General features: G+C 40.0%; 1 protein-coding gene across 7 annotated transcripts in view; it reads left to right on the forward strand.

Annotated features, from left to right (window-relative positions):
• The window catches only part of Hecw1 (HECT, C2 and WW domain containing E3 ubiquitin protein ligase 1), a 256,017-nt gene that overhangs the window by 194,620 nt on the left and 38,522 nt on the right, over nt 1–22,875 (forward strand). For 4 of the 7 annotated variants that reach the window (XM_041630717.1, XM_041630718.1, XM_041630721.1 and 1 more), the window contains 6 exons: nt 592–692; nt 2,176–3,510; nt 7,725–7,826; nt 12,675–12,825; nt 17,987–18,126; nt 20,818–20,939. In XM_041630717.1, the coding sequence (XP_041486651.1) occupies nt 592–692; nt 2,176–3,510; nt 7,725–7,826; nt 12,675–12,825; nt 17,987–18,126; nt 20,818–20,939 (1,951 nt within the window). The remainder of the gene's footprint in view (nt 1–591; nt 693–2,175; nt 3,511–7,724; nt 7,827–12,674; nt 12,826–17,986; nt 18,127–20,817; nt 20,940–22,875) is intronic. The other 3 variants (XM_041630720.1, XM_041630722.1, XM_041630723.1) reach the window with 3 other exon arrangements.

Below are 22,875 nucleotides of genomic sequence, written 5' to 3' on the forward strand. Positions count from 1 at the left end.
CACATATTCTAGAACCTCCATTGCCAGGGGCGTATTTGAAATTGGCAATGTCCACGGAAGATCAAGCAAAAACATTTGCGATTTTTGTCCTCTCACCTTCTATACAACACATATTGTCGAATTTAGTCTGTAAAAAGGGGTAATATTTTAGGATTTACAGGTCACACAGTCTCTGCCTAAACTGTTCAGTCCTTCCACTGTGACATAGGTAACGTGTAATCTCATAAGCATGGCTGTGTTCCAATAAAACAGATACTTAAATTTGAATTTCACACAATTTACTCTTCTTTAAGTATTTTCCACCAAATCTTTAAAATAAAGCTTATGACCATACCAAAATAAAAAAGTGATGACTAGATATGAACTGTAGTTTTCTGACCCCTGAGTTAGAATATTTGATAAGAATTACCTTGTACTTGACCCCACATGTGTACCTTAAGGCGGTCGCATAGGTCCCCAGAGAGCCCCTCGCTTCCTGTCAGTAGTTCCTCTGAGCTTGCCTGTCGCAGCAGCTGGTGGAGAAAGCACACTGTGTGGTCTTTAGCAGGATAGGCTATTGCAAAATCTGTGATGGTGCTTATTTCCTTCTAGGGATAGGGTGGTCAGCTACACACTTGGCCGCAGGCTTCCAACTGACCATGTGAGTGGACAGCTGCAGTTCCGATTTGAGATCACATCCTCCATCCATGCAGGTACTTCCAGCATGATCTTCATGTCGTGTACAAGGCTAGTGCTCCAGCGTGGTTCTTCTCTCTAAAGCGCAGATAACCATAGTTCTCCCCGAGTGTGGCATAGGCTTTGTAGCTCTCTCATCTCCATCTGTGTCCCAGAAGCCAGCGACTGATTTTAGAAGCCAGCTTTGCTAGCTCTTTGGTGAAAAGGTTCCTCCTAATTCCCATCACCCAAAGATAGATGGTTACACAGTAGCATAAAGGTCAACAATGTGATACAAAACGGCCTCTTACTGTTTTACTGTCAGAACCTCACAGAGGAGATACTGAAAAGCAATGTAATCACTTTATCCACGAACAAATGAATGCATGGAAGGATGGATGAATGTGTCGCATCCCTTTCTACCTACTAACTCCTTATAGATTGGCTACTTGCTGAAGAGTGACATATTGTTGAGGAGCTACATTATACAGTGACTTTTTACAGTGTTACAGAGAAAACGAAATTTTCAGAACCATCTTTTATTCAGTTTTCCATACCAAACCTTATTTCCAAACAATAATGATGAGATGAAGCCTTGTAATCCTCCTTTTTCTCTTTTCCCACACACCCATACTAAATATAAAGCATGCCAAGAAACGTGCAGTCATCTTGAACCAAATGTGAGTTACTATTAAAGCTGGCGAAGCCTCTGAGAACGCAGAGGCTGAAGTTCATGGCCATCCAATCCCTAAGCCCCAGTACACAGTCAGGTTGTAGGAAGACGCTTGCTTTACTCTGTCGGATCCAGCTTTGCTCAAGTTCTAAGACTGATCCTTCAGGGTGTGCAGAAACACTGCCGTATGTTTTAGCAGAGAGATAATTTTCTTAAAACGGGAATTGCACTAATGCATTTGAAGCAGAATACCAATCTGACATGTGTTTCCCACCAAGTCAGGGAAAGTTAAGCAGTGGTTGCTTCTCCCTGAAAGGTGGTCCAGTTGGAAACCTTCGTTTCCTATTGTTAAATGCTGCGGATGACCATGAACGCAGTTCAACCTTTTTCTTCTCCGTTGAAGCGTAAGAGCCTGGCTTAGCTATTCTAGCATCTTGAGCATGAGCCATGGGAAATGTTTTGAGCAAGAGCGGTCAACTTGCCTAAAGTTGCTAAGGAATTATAAACACTCTTGCCATCCTCACCTCTGAAAGTCACAGTATGTGACAAGCGTTGTTGATCTCTGAGGTGAGGGTAAATCCAGGTTTGGGATATTTAAAAATTTCTTTGCAGTCCCTTGAAAGAGAATTGTAAAAGAGTAGCCTTGCTGAAAATGTCATTGACATGAAGAGCACCCATTACAGAATTTTCCAGTAGTGATCTAGAGAGTAAGAAACCCTCATCCACTCATCTCCAGTATCTTATATGAGAGCCCCTTTGCCATGGTTTATATATGCCTACCCAGAGTACTAGCTCCCCTTGCTCTTCTGGAAAAAAAAAAAATGACACCGTTTTCTTCTTGCCCACAGATGATGAAGAGATCTCTCTGAGTGCCGAGCCTGAGTCAGCGGAAATCCAGGACAGCATCATGAACAGTGTGGTGGAAAGCAGCAATGGGGAACCTCCTGGGGACGTTCCAGAACACTCGGAGAACTTGAAGCCAGAGTCAGCAAGTGAAGAGAATGGAATGAACAGCTCAGGGAACCAAAACCAGGAGCACGCCAGGCCTGTTGAGGAAGCTGCAGGTCCTATGGAGACTGAGGATGTTGGCAACATCTCGGAAGAACCCACAGAGGCTGGAGAGATTCAAGACCCAGAGCAACACGACGCCCCACCCACTCTGAGTGCAGAAGAAGTGGCAGAGGGACTTGACCTGGATGAGAATTTGCCACCATCCCTGTTGCCAGAAAGTAGCAGGGCAGAAGAGGGAGCAATGCCGGCAGATGGAGCCCGAGAAGAGGAGATGCAGGAGAAGGGCCAGGAGGAGGAAGAGGAGGTTTCTGCCCTGGAGCAAGGAGAGCCTGGACTGCAGCTGAGGGCCTCGGTGAAAAAGAAAAGCAGACCATGTTCCCTACCTGTATCTGAGCTTGAGACAGTGATTGCCTCTGCCTGTGGAGAGCCTGAGACCCCAAGGACACACTACATCCGCATTCACACCCTGCTGCACAGTATGCCTTCGGCTCAGAGAGGGAGCACCACGGAGGAGGAGGATGGCTTGGAGGAGGAAATTACCCTCAAGGAGTCCTCTGAAAAAGATGGACTCAGCGAGGTGGATACAATAGCTGCTGACCCGCAATCCATGGAAGATGGCGAGAATGAGGGGGCTACACTTTGTATGGCGCCCTCTGATGGCGCTGGGGGCCTCTTCTCCACTTTATCCAAAAGCCTTGGTGCTGGCCAGGATGGCGACGCACACCCCAGCACGGGAAGTGAGAGTGACTCCAGCCCCCAGCAAGGAGCAGACCACAGTTGTGAGGGCTGTGATGCCTCGTGCTGCAGCCCCTCGTGCTACAGCACGTCCTGCTACAGCAGCTCCTGCTACAGCAGCTCCTGCTACAGCAGCTCCTGCTACAGTAGCTCCTGCTACAATGGCAACAACCGCTTTGCCAGCCACATGCGCTTCTCCTCTGTGGATAGCGCCAAGATCTCTGAGAGCACAGTCTTCTCTTCGCAAGAGGATGAGGAGGAGGAAAACAGTGCATTCGAGTCCGTACCGGACTCAGTGCAAAGCCCAGAGCTAGATCCCGAGTCTACAAATGGGGCTGGGCCGTGGCAGGACGAACTGGCTGCCCCTGCTGGGAATGCAGCAAGAACTACTGAAGGTCTGGAGTCCCCCATGGCAGGTCCCAGCAATAGGAGAGAAGGTTAGACTGCAAACCAGATCAGTGAGACTAGGACCACCATGATACGACACGAGTCTTCCCATATGGAGGTGGAAGGCTCAGTGTATTCGCATTTTAATGAAGCTGTCTAGGTGTGCGCATTTCTGCTACAACATGTCTCAAATTCACACCAAGAAACATAGCGAGTAGGACGTGAATGGCTACCTACTTGTGTCTATGCTTCTTCTTGTTTTGACTCATGACTAGAGCTGGTTGGTGGGAGTTAGCTTCCTGGTCTTAACAGCCACCACAGGGGTAAAACTAGTATCCAATGGTATAAACAGCAAAGGATGGCAGATATATTTATCTTCAGCATAAGGTGGCAAATATAGACTTCCTAAACACATTGAAGATCAGTGATAGACATGGGTAATCGATGAAGAATATGGATATTTTCCCCCTGCCACACAGCTCTGGAGGCCACTCCTCCCGTTTGTCCAAAAGCGTTGGCATTGGCCAACATGGCAATGCACTCTGTACATGGGTAGACCACGTATCTTTTTCTTTTTCCTGCTAGCCCAATTCCTGTTATAATAGTTGATTTTGCTTTGTTTTGTTGGGCTATTTTAGCTACTGGAAAGGAATAACAGCATTATCAACCAGAGTCACTTGGGTCTGAGTCTGGGCTCTGACATCCCTAACAAGCTAGGCTCCACTAACTAAAAACACCATGAATAGCAAAAGGCAGAAAAATGAGGTTGTCACACTGGAAAAGAAAGCTAGAAGTTTCAGGGGTATACATCAGGTCCATGCCTGGGGCCTTGACCTAAAGTTTGGGTTAAGAGTTGTGCCTAACTAAGTAGTTGATGCTAAGGGTTAGTCCTGCCCATTGTCGTCTGGGTCACCCATCATCATCACTGACTAGTTGTGAGACCTGTCTGAAATCTCTGAGACACAGGCTTTCTCTCTGACTAGCAACAGAACTCAGCCTTTCCCTTCTAACATGAGATTCCTAGGGAAATTCTGATTCCTTGTGTCCATTGTTGCAATGGTCTGTTAGTCAGATTGGGAGGTGCAAGTGTCTTTCTGGAGAATCTCCATTTCTGCCAGTCCAGTTATAATGCAAATGCATAAATTCTCATGTTTCAAATAAGATGCTAATCCAAAGGCTGCCACCTTTGGTTTTACAATGAATGCTCGTTCCACATGAATCCAAACTGATACCTATTAAACCAACATCCCTTGCCTAAGTTTTGTTTCTTTTCCTTCTCTAAAACTTGTGCTTAAAACTCAACTTAAAATAGTTTTCAAACAACCGGCAGCTAAATGAAAGGAACAGAGTCACATAGTCATGAGCTCAAGCCATGGGAGGCAAGTACATCATGCCATGTCCTCACAGACTACCTAACAGCTCTGTATCTTGGCTTCCTGGTGTGCCAAATGGGTAGAATTGTAGCACTGACCTCAAGGAATTATTGGAAGAGTTAAATGATATGAAAGAGTAAGGATTCTGCCTCTTTCCTAATGAGAGTTCTTTTCAGGCAGATAAGCAAGAAAGCTACTTGTTTACGTTGTACAAGAAGACACACCCTTTGAATCTATCCTTACCATGTTAGTCAAGGAAACTCTCATTCAATTAAATACTAATCACTTTGCATCAAATAGTATTCTGGTAGCTTCTGCTGAAACAAATATGCAGCTTTCAATTCAAAGGCAATAAGAATTAGTTTATTCTGGAGCCAAATATAAGGGACCAAGGCCTAAGGAACACAGTTTTAGTTACCTTAAATTCTAGGTTCCAAAGCAGTTGCATGAAGTTTCTGTAGAAACAAACTAAAGATAGCCATAAATAATAACACTTTGAGAATGCATTGGTAGAAACAGTGACTAGGTGGTTGCAGCCCAGTGGAGAAGCCTCAGCTATAGGCCTTAGATGCTGCGTGATAACACAGCCCTTTGATTGGTACAAAACTAGAGTTTGGTCATGTCTATTCATTCTAAAAGTGTTTTGATTTTTTTCATCTGTCTGGTTGTTAGGCTTTATCTATTAGTGACCAGATGTTAGCTCTAACACAGAATCAGGGTAAAGAATGACTGTTCCGTAGGTGAAAATATCCCCAGATGAATTGTAATTCAGCTTTGGGCCTGTAACAATCCACCATTTCCCATCACTGAAATTCTAAATCGTGGACAGTCTTGGCAGACTCAGCCTCTTTATAAGAAGCCTCTTTCATGCCCGTCTCTTCTACAGTTTGACCATGCTGGTTATAATAAGAATAAATTTAAAGACCCTCCCTTATTTTTAGTTGAGAAATATTATCCCTTCTTGGACATTCTGAGCACTTTCTTTGAAGCGAAGGCAATTATGTGAAGCTGGGCTCTAGTATAGAACTTGCTTGTTTCATTCAGTCAGCGGCCATGGGTCAGTTACATCATTGCAGTTTCTTGGGGCTCACAAGAAGGTGGGGTGTGCTTTCAACCAGAAACAGTATTACATTTCCACAAATTTGGGGGGGGTGATTAGCATGTTTGGTTGAATGAATTACAATGAGGTAAGGTTTTTTTTAAGAAACAAAATTCAAAGTATGGCAGCTGATGATGTAACAGCTGTACCATTGTTTCCTTTTCCAACTTTCTAACCCCAAACACATATGGAAACACATGTAAGTGCCGTATCTACTCAAACACAGCACCTGTGTTTGGAATAGCCACTTGTCCACCATGAGTGCTCTGCTGACATGAGGAGCACCTTCCTTGTTTCTACTGGTGCCTTCAAAGATCCAAAGGATTTTAGTAATGGTGGAAATACCCAGGGAAAATGTATTTTTAATATCGAGAACGGCCTTTTGTTCTGAGGACACCTTTATTTTTAGTTGTAAGTTATCTCTTGGAATTAAGCTACTAAACTAAGCCCACCCTAACATCTTTCACTAATTTATTCTCCATTGTTTCTATAGAACTGTAGTGGGGAAAATTGTATTTCTCCGCATGGATCTCTTGGAACATGTTCACTATTTGGGATCCCTCAAAGATCTTGACCATGACATTTGCTTTTTCTTCATTTGACCCAAAGGTTAATAGAATACATACTTTCTACAATAGTCCTGGAAGGAAAAGGAAAGAAAAATGTCTTTTTGCCTTCTGGTTAGGAGGGTGTGAGCACTGTATGCAGCAGGAGGAAAGCAGTATAGAGCTGGATGGGGTTGTCTGTGTTTGGGGCCCTTCAGGATCTCCAGAGACTGAGAGAATCATTTAGTACTATTTACATGGTCAATCTGCACACCTCAATAGATATTGAAACAGAAACACTGTTCCAGAATTTTTTGGTTAATCACAAATCTGTAGTGACAACAATATAAGCAATGTATATAATAACATGAGTCATTAAATCTATAGATAAGTTTATTTCTATAATTTCTCTGTATGTCTTTTTTCTTCTGTCCCTCCCACTTCTCTGTTTCAAATTTTCTTATATCAGTCTTCTTGCCTTTTATCTACTGCCTTTGTCTATTGTTTATTCCTCTTTCTAGAGCTGCTCTGCTTTTAATTCCTCCTCCGTGTAATCTGGAATAGCTATGATTTCCCATGACCTGTTTGACTGCCCATCTCATCTTCTAAGTTCCCTTTATAGGAATTTACATTCTTGGACTATCAGTTCCTTGACCCATCTTGGAACAGCACTATCTAAGAGTTCCAGTCTCCTTTAAGTCTGAAAAACTGTCATTTGATACTCTTCTGTTGTTTTAATTATGGACCCCTCATATCCATATGACAAGGTGTGTTTCCCATAATCCAACAAAGCTTTTGTGAGACCTTATAAATCCTTCACTCCCTTCAAACAAGCCTGTCTCCTTTACCGGACTGAAATAAGGCTCTTTAAGTTTTCCCTTGGGTTTCTTTCTGATGTCACCTTTTAACCAAGACAATTAAAGTAATTTCAGAAACAGACTCTGGTCCCATGTATTGGTCTATGTGTCATAGACCAAAAGTCAAAACGTATTTAGGTTTTTTTCTTCTCTTTTTTGCTCTCCATTTTTCTCTTCCTCTTCCTCTTTCTATGCTTTCCTCCTGCTCTTCTTCCTTCTCTTTCTTTACTAATTTGTGTCATGATTGGCATGGTTATAGTAAAATGGCACAAAAGCAAAAATATTGCCCATTTTATTTGTTTTTCTTATAGTGATCTTTGTTTTACAATCATGTTTTTTATAACATTGCCATAGCAATGAATATGAATGTCTTGACTATCTTGTTCATAGGTGAATGTCCTATACTTCATAATTCCCAGCCAATAAGCCAGCTTCCTTCCTTGAGGCCTGAACATCATCACTACCCAACAATCGATGAGCCTCTTCCACCAAGTAAGCTTTAGTTTTCAAATCTATGCCTTAACTCTTCCCATGAAGTCTGAACAGGTCAGTGTGAACTCATATGCAAGCATCCAAAACTCTTTCCAAGTTCCATACTTAGCGCTGTTATTAAACACCAGTACACACCTATTCTAAACATGCTTTTGAGCAAGCGCTTTCCATATATGGTATTAAAGAGACTAGCAAATGTTGTTGAAGTCCCTATGTTTCTGAGGAAGAAGAAAAAAATAGACAATGTTTCTTTACAAGACCTGACTGGTCTTTGTGACTTTTCAGTCCTAAATTTATCGATGTAAAATTTTCAGTTGGAAATAGAAGGTATTTTTTTCCCAGTGAATCCATTATCCACCAGTGTCTCCATAGACTAGGACAACTGCGACCCATAGTGTTTTAAGAAACTGTACTTTCCAAATTAACACTCACATCGAAGGATCAGAAACTCCAAATGTCTGTTGTAGTTCTTAGGCATTTGCAGGAAACTCTTACTTTTAGGGTAGAATTCAATGTCATTTCACCTAGTAGCCATCCTGTACTAATAATTCTTTAGATAGTCATTTGAGTTTAGGAAAATCATTTAATCATATTAAAAACAATATGTTTTATTATTTGTGAGAATAAAATTCTCACATGTTGCATTTTGCATGAATACTACACTTCTCCCTATTCAGTCATACATTAGCAGTGAGGAAATTACAAATGTCTTTAGTAGATACCCTAGCTTAAAGCATTGACACATTTATTTCTCAGAGGCCAAGCCAAACGTTATCTTCTTTAATTATTGGTGCTTGATTTCTTTCTTCATTTATACACTGATTTATGATATGACTTAAAAACAGTAAAAACCCATCATGTTTCATATATTATTTTTTTGAAAAATGTATATATAACATGTTACTTCCAAGAAACAGCCTCTTTCTCACACACAAATACACACACAAAATCCTCTCTACATATGTATCTCCAATCCATGCAGTAACATAACTAGTTATAAATAGTTAAATTATAAATAATTTAACATAAAACCACCTCAAAATAACTACCTAATATAAACCATTCTCAACAACTAAATAGACTGTGTAGGTTTTAATTCTTTGTTCATATAGCAATGAAAATATTAGAAAATTTGCCAATGATTTCTGACAATAGGATTTTGCTAGGCAATCTCAAACAGGACCTGAATTACTTCATTACTGATAGTCATTCATTCGTCAAGTATTTGCTGAATACTGTGTAATTGGTGCTGTTTTAGGTAAGCAAAATAGACAGTGATTCCAGCCCTCATGAAGCATCTCTATGCTCATCTGGGAAGTAGACAGTGAACAATAAAACAATACATAGGAGTAGTCTTAACTGTAATAAATGCAGTGGAAAAAAATTAAATAGAAGAAGATAAGGGGTCTTTTCATGTGTAGTAGACAACTGGTTTGCTATTTTAGATCCAGAAGTCTAAGCAAGCTTCCCTAAGAGGGCAGTAATGGATGAGATAGCAGAGCTGCTCATAATATTGCTGAGGGAAAGCTGTACAGACGAAGGGAGCAGCCAGAGCAGCTGCAGAGCCCCAAGTGGAGGCCTGATGATGGGTGTGAAGAATAAAGCCAATGCCTCTGAAGCCTCAGGAAAGAGAGAGAGAAATGTAGATAACAAAGCAAGGGAAACCATACACAACCATCCCCTGAGGCTTTGGAGACCGCTACAGTGGTTCCCAACTTTCCATACAGCTCCTCATCCTGTGGGGGTCCCCAACCATAGCTGCAGTGGTTCTCAACCTTCCTAATGCTGTGACCCTTTAATACAGTTCTTCATTCTGTGGGAACCCCCAACCATAAAATTATTTTCATTGCTACTTCATAACTGTAACTCTGCTACTTTTATGAATAGTCGCATAGATATTTTTGGAGATAGAGGTTTGTCAAAGGCATCATGACCCACAGGTTGAGAACAATTGGAGAGGTTTGGCTTTTGCCCTGAATGAATGGAACACAACAGCGTTTGAGCGGGGTAGTGGTATTTCTGACCTGTACTTTGACCTTGGTTGTTGTGCAGGGAATAAAATGAGGAGGAAGGATAGAAGATACAACATAAGGTTATTGCAGTGACCAAGATTAAAATCATGGGTGATTTGGATCAGGGTGGCACCAGGGAATTGTTAATATATCTGAACATATATTTTGAAGAAAACCTTGGTGACACATTGGGTATGGAAATGAGAGAAAGATAAGAATTAAGAATGACTCATTTTTAACCTTGACTGATGGAAAGAAAAAAATGTCTTTAGTAGAGAAGGTGGAGTAGGAGTGATTTAAAGCTCCCCTTGATCATATTATAGTTGAGATATCATCAAGGAGTGATGGCAAGAAGGCAATTAGATATATGTCTGTAAAATATATATAGGATATTATATTTATTAAAATATTTAAGTGCACAGTACAACAATAAAGACATACATGTTTAAGTTCTTAATAAAACATAATTAGGTATCCAATAATTTATTCTCTCCTAAATGACTCCACCTGCCCCACACTGCTGTAACCCAGTGAAGGATAGAGACAGTTTTCAGGGGTCTACATGAATTCACGGCATCAGAGCACTTAATCCTTCTGACTATGCTGAGGCCTGGAGATCCACTCAGAAGTTTTTCTTTGTTTATAAGATATGTGAAAAATAATTCTTTACAAAGCAACCCAGAAAACATACTCAAATTTAGTTAATTAGTTGATGAATATTTTTAGGAATACAAAATTAATACTATGTGTTTTAGGTACTTAACATATTAATAAAAGAGCTTGCGGATTTTGAGGACCATCCTTTCCAGTAGTGATTTGGAAATTTGAAACTTACTAAAAATGCATCATCACTGTTTCATTCTCCAACCCCTGACCCCTTGGAGATTGTGCAAGGCTAATGGAAAAGTCCTTGCTTCCCCTGAGAGTAGAGATCTGTGTTATCTGTCTGTGTCCTTAGGACTTGACATAGTTACTAGTTTATAGCAAGTGTAAGTGGAGTCTTCTCACTTGAATTAAATAACATGGTGTTATTAGAAAGTTAATTTTTGTGCTTTGTTGGATGATAGTTCAAAAAGACAATTGTTCAATAACTTTTCTAAGATTAAAACAACAGACATTTCAAATTTTGAGAGCAAGATTAGTTATGAAGTTATAAAATTGCAAATATGTACAATATTTTCATCAATAAATTATTTTTCTTATAGTGACATCTGAATTATCTAATAACTTACTTTAGAGAAATCTTCCTAGATTATATTTCTGTAATTCAACTACATCTTTCCTCCTATTTGCCATATACATTAAATTTTGAATTTTCTGGTATTTGGATTTTCATTGGGTATTGACAACCCTCTAGGTTAGACAAATGAAATTATGTTTCCAAACAGATATGCCACATACATATAAAAACCATAAGAATGCCAAATTATCTTTCATTTAAAACTTGAGAGTCACTATATCATTGCCTAAGGCATGGGTTTTCAAGATAACTACTGTTGTCTGGCCCACTCCCCAAACCATCTTTTCTCACTTAAAAGACCAAATGGTTTTCCTCTTTTGCAATTATGCTTCCTATTTGTCTTAGCATGGTTAGCGTTTCTTTAGCATTATAAACATGATATGGTGATATTGGTGTTATTTCCACCACATTTTTATATGTGGACTACAGAAGTTTTACCCATTGCCATGAATCATTGCTCTTATATGCCTAGTTCAGATGCACATGAAGCACATTTAGCTCCCAGATTCAAGGGATTTATTCGTGGATTTCAACCCCCTTCGCTTACATGACCATCAACTAATCATCTATGCTCTGTGTTGACTCACTCTACCGTTTGTGATGATTCCTGAGCAACAAAGTCTTTATAGGTCCATATATATATATATATATATATATATATATATATATATATATATGAACATACACATACATATATGTATGTAACAACAATTAATGGTAAAAAGAGGCCATAAGTTTGAAAAGGAGCAAGGAGGGATAAATGGGAGAAGTTTGAAGGAAGAAAAAGATGAGAGAAATGATGTAGTTAAAATCTCAAAAATTTTATAAAAGAATAATTTTAAAAGGTTTTTATCTTTTACTTATTTTAACTACATTTTTAATTAAAAATAATTGCATTCCTTCCTCCTTCCCTTTCTTCGCTCCAGTTTGATACTTGTTACATTGCTCCATTAATTTGGTTTGGTTTGGTTAGCCAGCCATAGGTAGGTTCAATATATACTGTAAGTTTACATTTGATCATATGAGGAGTTTGGAACTGTAGTTACCAAACTCTTCCATTCACCCCCTTAAAAGTAACTGCAGTTGCTTGAGCCTGCTCAGTTTAGAAAGAAGCTTTCTGAAGTTGCACATACAGCATTTCAGAACTCAGTTAAAAAAGGGGTTTAAATACATGATCCATTGCAAATGCCCCTCCCCACCCTCTGTTAGACTAAGTGAAGAACAGATTCTCTTGCATCACAACACCAATGTTTACTGCAGGGTTTGTTCAATCTTCTGCAGTTGATTTTTGAATAATCAGCAAGATTTTTTAAAGCAGTAACCAAACCTTCTTTAGACACTATTAAATTTAAGCATATGTCATAGTCAAGAAACCATAATTAGAGCAAAGTAGAATCTGAGTCTATTAGCTCCTTTCTGGTAAGCATATTCCAAGCTCCTCTCTAGCTGTCACAGCAAGGGCTAGAAGATAAGTGAGGTGGGGTCCAATAAGCCACTGGTAAGTTCTAACTTCAGAAGCCCTGGAAGTGGGATGTGTCCACATGGATTGACAAGTAGTCTGTACTTGACTTCTCTTGTCCTTTTATTAAACATTAGACTGGGAAGCTCGAATTGACAGCCACGGACGGGTCTTTTACGTGGACCATGTAAATCGTACAACCACCTGGCAGCGACCAACAGTGGCACCTACCCCAGATGGAATGATCAGGTCCGGGTCTGTCCACCAGATGGAGCAGCTTAACAGAAGGTTGGTGACCAGTTTGGAACAAGCCCCAAATGGCCATGGTTAGATAAGAATGGCAAGACAACCCTCTTCTGCTTTCCTGCTCACTGTATGGAAGCTGAACAAAAATAATTATGTAAGAAATCTGTTCGTGGTAAGTATTTGGAAGCCTAGGTTTGGAAGATAGTGACAGGAAGCCTGTTAAGCTTAAGTGACATTTAAACACAGGGTTCCTCTGAATGTCTTCCTGGTACAAGCAAAAAAATCAGAAATTCTTTAACTATGGCCCCTCCCCCAAGGATGTGAAGGTCCCCACAAACTCTCCAAAAATTAGATGTAAAATTATATCTGTGAGCACATTTTTGGGAGACCAATTTACATCCATCATAAGATTTCCCCAAAGATACAGAACTCAAAATAGATAGCATTTCAATTATAGTTTCCACAAAAATAAAAATCACCCATACAGAAAAATCGCCTCACAAATCACTGTAGACTTTGCCCTTGTCTGTCATTATACACCCTTCACTTTGCCCTGTCTGTCATCAATATACACCCTTCACTGTAGAGTTTGCCCTATCTGTCACCATTATACACCTATCAGTCACTGCAGAGTTTGTTCTCACCTCATCACCACTGTACCCTCATAACTAGGAAGCGTTCCCTCTTCTCATCATCATTGTGTGCTCATAAACAGCAGGGCTTCAAAAGTTCAAAAGTGTTTATCCTAGATAAATAAGTGCTTAAAATATTTCTGAAATGACCTATAGTGGTTCAATTGTGTAATTCCAGTTTGGGGGGATGCTGGAGTGGAAGAATCTCAAGCTCAAGGTCAGCTTGAACAACATATCAAGACCCTATAATAAATGGAGATTCTTCTAGAATCATTTTGATTAGAAACTACGTCTTCACTTTTGAACTTGAACAGATACTCTTTGGGTTTGGGTTACCGTGGGTGCTGTGTCTCTCATGCTTCAGGCCAGCAACATCTCTATTTTCTTGTTCTTTGAAGACAGAGTGAGCAATGGCTTTAGTAACTTCTTGTTACTGAAAGCGCAAGCATCAGGCTTACTTCAGCTGAATTTGCATCCAACCCTGTTTATTTTTCAAGTGCTAAGTTAAAGAAAAAGTTGAGGGGGACTGAAAAGAATAAAAGCCTAGGTTAAGGATATTTCTCGATAGCAATGCCTTTAAGACTTAATTGGATCTAACTATTAAATGGGCTTTTTTTAAATGGACTTTTTGACCTGCCAAAAATACATAGAGCACATGTGATATGAAAGTTGAAGGGGAAATACTTGGAGTAGGAAGATCTAATTAAAAATGGGTGCAGAGAGATGGGTGGAAAAGTCACCTACAGCTTAATGTACGTGAGGATGTCATAAGGAAGTTTGTTGCTTTGTAAACTAATTAAAACAAAAGCAAGGAACTGGGCAGATATCCTGGTGGTTACAAGTACTTCTAGCTCTTCTAGAGGATCCAAGCTTGTTTCTTAGTACCTATATGTCCAGTGGCTCACAATTATGTATAACTCCAGCTTTGGGGTCCTGACACCCTCTCTGACATGTATACATGTGAGTGACAAACACTCACACAGGTACTCATACATTAACACAGGCACACACATAAAAATAAGAAAAGAAATCTTCTAGATGGATAAAGAAAGAAAGAAAAATAGGTAACTGGGAAGGTGGCTCAGTCACTAAATGTGTAATCGCCAGGAACTGCATCTAGATGCCCATATGAAATGTCTTGAACACATATAAACCTAGAGGTGGCAGCATAGTCACTTAATCCCAGATCAGGGGATCCCAAACCAGTAGGTTATTGGGTTTGTTGGACAGCTAGTCTAGATGAATTGGTAAGTTCTGGCTTCAGTGAGAAATCCTGCCTCAAAACATAAAGAGCCATCAAGGAAACTATCTGATGTCAACGTCTGGCTACTAAACACACGTGTGTGCACATACACAGCCACAAACAGACATGTGCGTGCACACACACTTAATTAACTAAATTAACTAATTAAAGTGAATTCTGTTTATAGAGACATATATTTCAGATGAAAGTCACCAGAGTATGCTTTTATTGCTTGAGTATTTAGAAGACATTTGCCTTCCATTCTTCCATCAGTAGCTGAATGTCTAAGTCATTAATAAGAGCCATAAAGGATTTTCGGTCATAGCATATTTCTCTACAATCATTCCCACAGGAACAAAGCATATTGCAAAGAATTGCCATGACCTAGTTTTATTGGACATAAATGCACATAATGTCCATAGGCCAGCCTTTCTATGCTGTAAGTCTATAGGCAGAAAGTAACATCGGAGCAATATGCTGAAATTGTTTGGCTAATCAAAAACGACGTTAAGCCGGGCGGTGGTGGCGCACGCCTTTAATCCCAGCACTCGGGAGGCAGAGGCAGGCGGATCTCTGTGAGTTCGAGGCCAGCCTGATCTACAAGAGCTAGTTCCAGGACAGGAACCAAAAGCTACAGAGAAACCCTGTCTCGAAAAATAAAAAAAAAAAAAAAAGACGTTAAGTTACATGTGTAAGAGGTGCTGTTCAAACACCAAATAATAAGCAAAGCACAAGAAATCAAACCAACAAAACAATACATTTGAAAAACAAAATACCTAGACCTCTGGCATAAAAATTAATATAAGTTATAATGTTCAGACTGTATAAAAGAGAATTCCATCCAAATCTACCTGCAGCAGACAGGAGCCCTTCCGTGGAGCTGCACACACTGGGAGAGGCAGCAGGGACCATGCTGGATGGAGAGCTGCATTTGAAGTTGTACAGATAAAGAAGAAAGTAATCTTGTGATTTGAGAAAGTGCTCATTTCTTGTGGAAAAACTTATCTACAGAAGTTCATGCTTTTAAACACGTCCTTCCACTGTTTTCAGACATTTAAAGGCTTCTATACTTTGGAAGTAGGCAGCAACAAAAAGTGTACTAAAAGTATACTCACCTATGAATGTGCCTAGAGAATCTACATGGATCACTGTCTCACTGAAAAATGGAAATCTATGTTAGCATTGTGAGGAATCTTCCTTGACTTCCCACCACGTAGGCCAATCAAGAGAACACCTGAGAAAGGCAGTCAAAGGCTGTGGTACCAATAACTGCCTAGAACTCAATACAAGATTAGTTCTGAGTTCATTCCTGAAGTTGGAGGCTATCTAGCATTAATTAACTCTACTTTCAAAAACACACATACGTATATATGTATAAACATGAAGTAAAAAATTACCATGCATTTTCATTTTAAATAATCAACTAAAACTTATTTTTAGTTAACTTTATTAATTTATAATGTAAAGAAGATTTAAATTTAAATAGAAAAATTATATTCATTTTACTCCAAAGTTTAAACTCTTAAAGAAATTTATCTAATTTTTATTTCAATATATATGCCAAAATTCTTACATAGTTACGACATGATGACAGTAAAATTTTATATTCATTTTCCTTATTATATGTATGGCAAGTGCTTTATATCACTGCCATGTTTTCAGATTAATATTTAAGTCCCTGTAACTATCCCACTGAGTAGCTATAATTTAGAACACTTAAATTCTCATTTTATTGAATATTTGCTTATTGTTTTATCATGATTTTTTATTTGAAGAGCAGGGCCATTTTAAATATTAAGGTTATCTTATATTAGAGTTTTTCTTTGTGATTCTATTCCCAAAACAGCATCAGGAAATAAATAGTTTGGGTATTTATTATCAATGCCTAATTTTTTTAACAATGTGACTTTATAGATTTCACTATGCCAAAAATGGCTTTACTTCCATCTTGTCTTCTGGTCTGTTTTGACTGATTTAGGAGATATTTCTGTATTCCTGGTCTTTTGGGATGGCGTATATTTCACTTCTTAGAGGATCAACTTTTGCCGTAATCTTTTAAGAACTGTAATTAATTTCCACATAAATTTTCTGTCCTAAAGCTTTATTTATTTGGCATGTTTGTTGTTTGTTTGTTTGTTTGGATTGGCATGGTTTCGTTTGGGATTTTTTTTCTATTTTGTATAATTATATTTGCATGCATGCATGGGCAATTAAAAGCTGTATATTTCAACTGACTTTATTGCAGATTTCCATGAACCTTTTATATCCCTTTAGCTCCAAACAAAACAAGTACAGGAGGACTTTCACAGATGATGGAATAGAAAAAGGAATTCTTGCTGAGTTTATGGTTTCTGTGATCTGGGCTTTCTCAGGCTTTCTGGGTCCCATCACAAAACTGCCACATATGCTGTGCTCAGTCCCCTCAGTTAAAGTCAGAGTTTTGGGAGCTTCTAGTCTCCTGCCCTGGCTGCATTCCGAGTTCCAGCAAGATCACAGTGGGCCATCTTTTACCTTCCCATCACCTCTCTGCCACAGAGAAGTGGGAAACAAGCAGGATGCTCTGAGGGCTGCAGGAATTCCACCCTTGGTTCTAAAAGGCCCTCAAGGAACATCTCATCTCACAGCCACAGTTCCTGACGAGTGTCTTCTCCCAGAAGTGAATGATGGGTAATAAAATAAAAGGTAGCAATCCTGCAGGCTGGTGAATCTCAAACCTAGATACACAGAACAGTATCTCAACAGTCTCTTAGAAGCAGGGGTTTCAATTTTCTTCAGGTAATGTAAGTTAACAGATCTTCTTGTGAGCAGTTTGGAGACCATGGTGGAAAGACTTTGCTCCTTGAGGTCAGGGAAGGAACAGGGTACTGTCTCCTTCAGAAGCCTGCTGTGGAAGAATGACCCTATACAGGACTGGGTGTGCTCCTCACTCATCTTGAATTATATTTGCAGACTTGCTTATTTGCTCTCCTTCCTCCCCCTCTTCTGAAATAGCCCTCCCCATCTCCTTCCTGAACACATGACTCATATAAGCTCCATTTTATCATAACTGGCTGGAGCTATGGGATTGAAAACTACATTTCCAGATCTCCCCTCCCTTTCCACCACCCTCTTGTGTACAGTCTCTAAGTCTTATGAAATAGATTTGTCCTGCTACCTAGCCAAACAGTGTGGAGATAGCCGCCTTATTAATTATGCTGGCTATCTTATTGGAGTTGTAGACACTTCTCTCCTGATTTTAATACAATTGTCTACAGATTTTTCCAATTGCATCATTCAGAACATTAGCAAACACAAGTTGACTCTTGTCTCTCCATATTCTAATGTACAGGTATCAAAACATTCAGAGGACCATTGCAACAGAGAGACCTGATGAAGATTCTAGCAACCAAAGCTGTGAGCAGATAGCAGATGGAGGAGGTGGAGGTGGAGGGAGTGACTCGGAAGCAGAATCCTCCCAATCAAGCTTAGGTATTGGAGGAGGGAACTCAGAACACTGGAGGTGGCATGTAATGGCTGTGGCAGTAGTGTGTATGAGTCAAGTCCTTACCCTGCCTCATGGGCTAGCCGTGTGATCCACAGATAATAGAGCAAAAAAATATGGGCGAACAAGATGGAGGAACTAGAGGTGTGAGTAAAGGGACAGCAAAGCTTCCTGCCAGGAATCTTAGAAGATACAGACTCAGGCCGGGTTATGGTGGTGCAACCCTTTAATCCCAGCACTTGGGAGGCAGAGGCAGGCAGATCTCTGTGAGTTCGAGGCCAGCCTGGTCTACAAGAGTTAGTTCCAGGACAGGCTCCAAAACTACAGAGAAACCCTGTCTTAAAAAAGAAAGAAAGAAAGAAAGAAAGAAAGAAAGAAAGAAAGAAAATACAGACTCCAGCATTGTTAGGTAATGTATCTGTTGGTGCCCTTAGGATTTCCACTTATAAATAAAATGTGATAAATCTTCACAATCCATTTCTAATGAGTCTTGTGCACTAAGAATAAAATTCAGTTCAACCAAGGAGGAACCTGAGCACAAAGAGATTTTCTGGTGGCCTTCTTGGTCACAAAGTCCAAGAGCAAATTGTTTCATCAAGCCTTACTTTCCTGTTTTTCATTCCTTTAAATCTAACCTAATTGAGATGCCAACAGTGATATTTAAAGAGCATGAGACTGGCTTCCACTCTTCGTACCAAAAACAACATAATGATTAACACAGTGAAACCCCAGTAAACCACTTTCTTTTTGAATTGGGGTAAATGGTGACAGATTTGTCAAAAAAGGCCAGAAACAGTCTAAGCAAGCAGATATTTTAATTCTCATCCTGGCAGGTCTGGGATTTGTGGCAACATAGATATTGGACTTGCTAATTTATTTAATTTTAAAAAATGTTTTCAATGTTTGATAGTTTCACACATTTATATAATGAATTTTAGTCATTCTAGATGAAATTTCCTACTTCCCTCACCCTTCTTTGCCAGTACCCCTCTTTATAATAGCCCCCTCCTACTTCCACGTTATCCATGATACACACATGTGTTATGCGTGTGGCCCACTGAGTTTAGTTAAAGTTTCTTACCTAACAGTACGTGAGAGGTTATTTACTAGAACAAGTCAACAAGTGTAAAGGGAATGACATGAAACTCCCCCAAAAACTGTTAATCATCCTCACGGAGGGCCCTTAGCCTTGGGACCCGCCCTAATCTGTGATGAATTGTCGATGGGCCCAATCTTAAGCAAGTCTTGTGTAGACAAAAACAGCTGCAGTAATTTTAAGACTGCAATAACCATGCTGTAACTGGGAGACATCTTTTTGTCAGCCGTCCCCAAACCTGCTGGCTCATTCCTTCTTAAATGCACTCACACACTTCAATCAGTGATTTCAATTGTCTCCATCCTGTCTTCTCTATCAGATGTAACAAATATGGTTTAGGCTTTTCTGTAACTATTGCTTTATTCAGTCTTCTGAGGGACATTTGTAATTAGAAACAGGATGAGAAATGGTACCTAGGATTATTTCTGGGTTTGGTATTGAATCACATGTACTTTACTGTGTAACAAAAGCCTCAATTTTAGCGGATAAACTTCCCAATTCATTTACACTTCAAATCTGCAGGTGAGCCATGTCAGCTAAATAAAGCTGGCAAGTTGGTCAGGATGGTGCTGTGCTCATTCCTATCTGGTCACCTGCTGTGTTAACTGTGTGGGCATTGGACTGAGATGGCCTCAGCTGGGAACCTTGTCCCTCTGGCTGGTTCCTTTAGTGGACATGACGACAGAGGAGAAACTGAAATACAGGTGCTTAGGTCGCTCAGGACGGACACGCCACTCCTGTCTTGTGGTAGTAGATGGGACAAAGCACAAGGCCAGGCCCAGTTCAGGAGCTCGAAAGTCCCAGCACAGAGAAGAGTCTATAGGAGGGGAAAACTGGCCACTTCTGTAAAGTGTCTTAATTACAGGTAACATTTGTAACAAAACAAGAAAAAGAGACAAAGGAAGGGGAAGAGAGGTCTGGAACCTAGCTGAGATTATACAAGAACTTTAACAAGAAATAATGATACCTGACTTTTAAAAACTGAAAATTATCTCTGAGTTTGAGACCAGCCTGGTCTACAGGCAAGTTCCAGGACAGCCAGGGCTGTTACACAGATAAAACAAACAAACAGAAAACCTCAAGATTAGAAATACTCAAAAATATCCAAAATATTTAGTATGCCAACATGATGCCACAAAAGGAAAATTATACAGTTCATGCATAAAAATATTTAAAATGTTGTATAAACCAGGTATGATGACACATGACTAATCACAACACTTAGAAGGGGGAAACAAGATCATGAGTTTGAAATTAGGTTGCTCTGTATTGTGAGACTGCCTCAAAAGGTTTGTGTGAAATTACCTCTGGGCTATGTATATAAGGTATAGACAGAAGGTGCATAAATTTCATGTTCAGACATGTGTCTCACCTCTAAAATATGTAAATGCACATGTTCTAGAATCTGAAAAAAATCTGAAGCACATTTGATGTCAGGCAGTTTGGACAAGGAGCACTTGCCATTCTTGTCCTGGCAGTGTCGCTGTGTGGGGTTCTGTGCTCTGCTATGGGAAGACACATACTCAATGTGGGAGGACCTTCTGCCCAACGTATTCCATTGCTTCATTAATTTTTTTTCTAGATCTGAGGAGAGAAGGGTCACTTTCTCCAGTCAACTCACAAAAGATCACCTTGCTGCTGCAGTCCCCGGCAGTCAAGTTCATCACCAATCCCGAGTTCTTCACTGTGCTGCATGCCAACTACGTGAGTGCTCTGGAAACGGAGACAGGGTGGACCGGCTTTCTGAAAACCCAAAACAAGCTTATGTAGTCGTTTACTAAGATAAAGGGGCTAGAATTTTACTCTGGGAGCTCAGGAACAAAAAAGGAAGGATTTTTTAATTATTTCCTTTTTTGAGATTATAATTACATCATTTATCCTTTCTCTTTCTTTACCCTCCCACATGCCCTTCCTTTTTCTTTTTTAAATGCATGGTCTCCTCTGTGTGTGTGGGGGGGGGGGTGTATGTATGTATGTGTGTGCAACTCAGACATGTCTTTTCCATGTGAGTCACCCAGTAAATAAAGGGGGAGGGGTAGAAAAATCTCTTGCCTTTCTAAGGCTTTCATCAGAATCATATCAGTGACAATTCCTTGCAAACAAATGCGTGTTGCTTTATTGATCTTAAATCTTTTAAAAAAACAAGAGTATAAAGTGTCCAAATGTTCTTTATCCTTAATCATTTTATAAGATCAACTGCATTAAAAACATTTAGACAGCTTTTTCTTAGATAATAACTAGATTAGCTTGTGATATACTTCAAAAATTTGATATTAACTATGATTTCATTTTACATACATGCTCTTTTCTTAAATTTTTTGAGGCATTTTCCATAAAACAATGGCATAATATAATAGTATTCATTAATTCTTCTATTTCACAAACTTTTTTTTTAATTCGTGCACAAGCCTAGAGAACTGGAACTACAGAAACAGGTTAGGGAGAAACCTAAATACTGGTAGATATCTGTTTTGTGGAGACAAAATGTCTTTGACAGTCTCATGGTGCACAACAAAGTCCAAACTGAGAGAGGGCAAAATGCCTGGGAGACATGAGGCAGGAGGCAAAGTCGGAACTGAGTCTTGCAAGTTGAAAGGGAATGGGACAAAGAGACAGTGTGTTAGGAATGGTGTAGTGGTCAAGATTACATCGTGGCTACACTGTGGATGGCAGATGTGGAAGAAATGCTAAGGACCCAGCAGCCTAGCAAACCGCAAAGGTGCCTATCCTACTCTCCCGGCAACAGGGGTTCCCGGTGCTCTCGGAGCCCATCTCTAATGACTCGGTAGTTTGATGAAGCATTTCTCTGGCGGAATCTCAGAGAAGTGCTGAGAGCTCCAAGACTAAAAGCTGATTCCACCAATCAAGTAAAGGAGGATCAAGTCCCAGGCTCAATAGGTGCCGAGGGAATGGGGAGAAATGGCTTAGCTCAGAGGAATTGTTTGCGAAATCATTCAATGGTGCTTGGATCTCCAAAAGCCAATTAGTGAACAATAGATGAAGACCCAAGGAATACTGAGTGGTTTCTGTTTGGGGGGAAGGGAATTAGTATGGTTTTCTGAGGCAGGGGTGCAACACTTTGGTGCAATGATAAAGGCTGTGGCTGGGAAAAGAGGAAATAAATGTGTTTAGTTAGAGCGAATCCCCAGTGAGTAGTGGAGAATCACACAGGGTGACAAGTATGTCAGACACGGAAGCCTCTGCACTATATTCTGGGCTTCCTGTGGGCCTTAGGCCGCAGGACCCACTGGACTAACCTTCTCTAGCCTCCTACTGTGTTCTTTCCTCACAATACATGTGCGCAGAGGCACATCTGAGTACTCATGTGCCCCTCCCAACACCATCTAGACAGCTTGATGATTTGGGGGCAGTCCCAGAGATATACTGAAGGGAACGAGACTTCTGCTGTGGGTACACAAATATCTATGTAGCATAAAATTATAATTTGATTAATGTAGAAACTCCTAAAACAGCCTTCTTTTCTTCTCATTCCCTTATCTAAAGATGTTATAAAAGATTCACTAGAATGATAGGCTTCTGAAGACCACCTTTAATTATGATAAATTATTATCATGTGTTAAATAGATAAAAAAGGATCAAAGTATAGCTCTGTAGTCAGAGAAGACATGGGGAGAAGAAG

This window comes from Microtus oregoni, unplaced genomic scaffold, assembly GCF_018167655.1.
Source record: "Microtus oregoni isolate MIOR12 unplaced genomic scaffold, Mior012 000035F_ref0000213, whole genome shotgun sequence".
In the NCBI taxonomy this organism is placed as follows: domain Eukaryota; kingdom Metazoa; phylum Chordata; class Mammalia; order Rodentia; family Cricetidae; genus Microtus; species Microtus oregoni.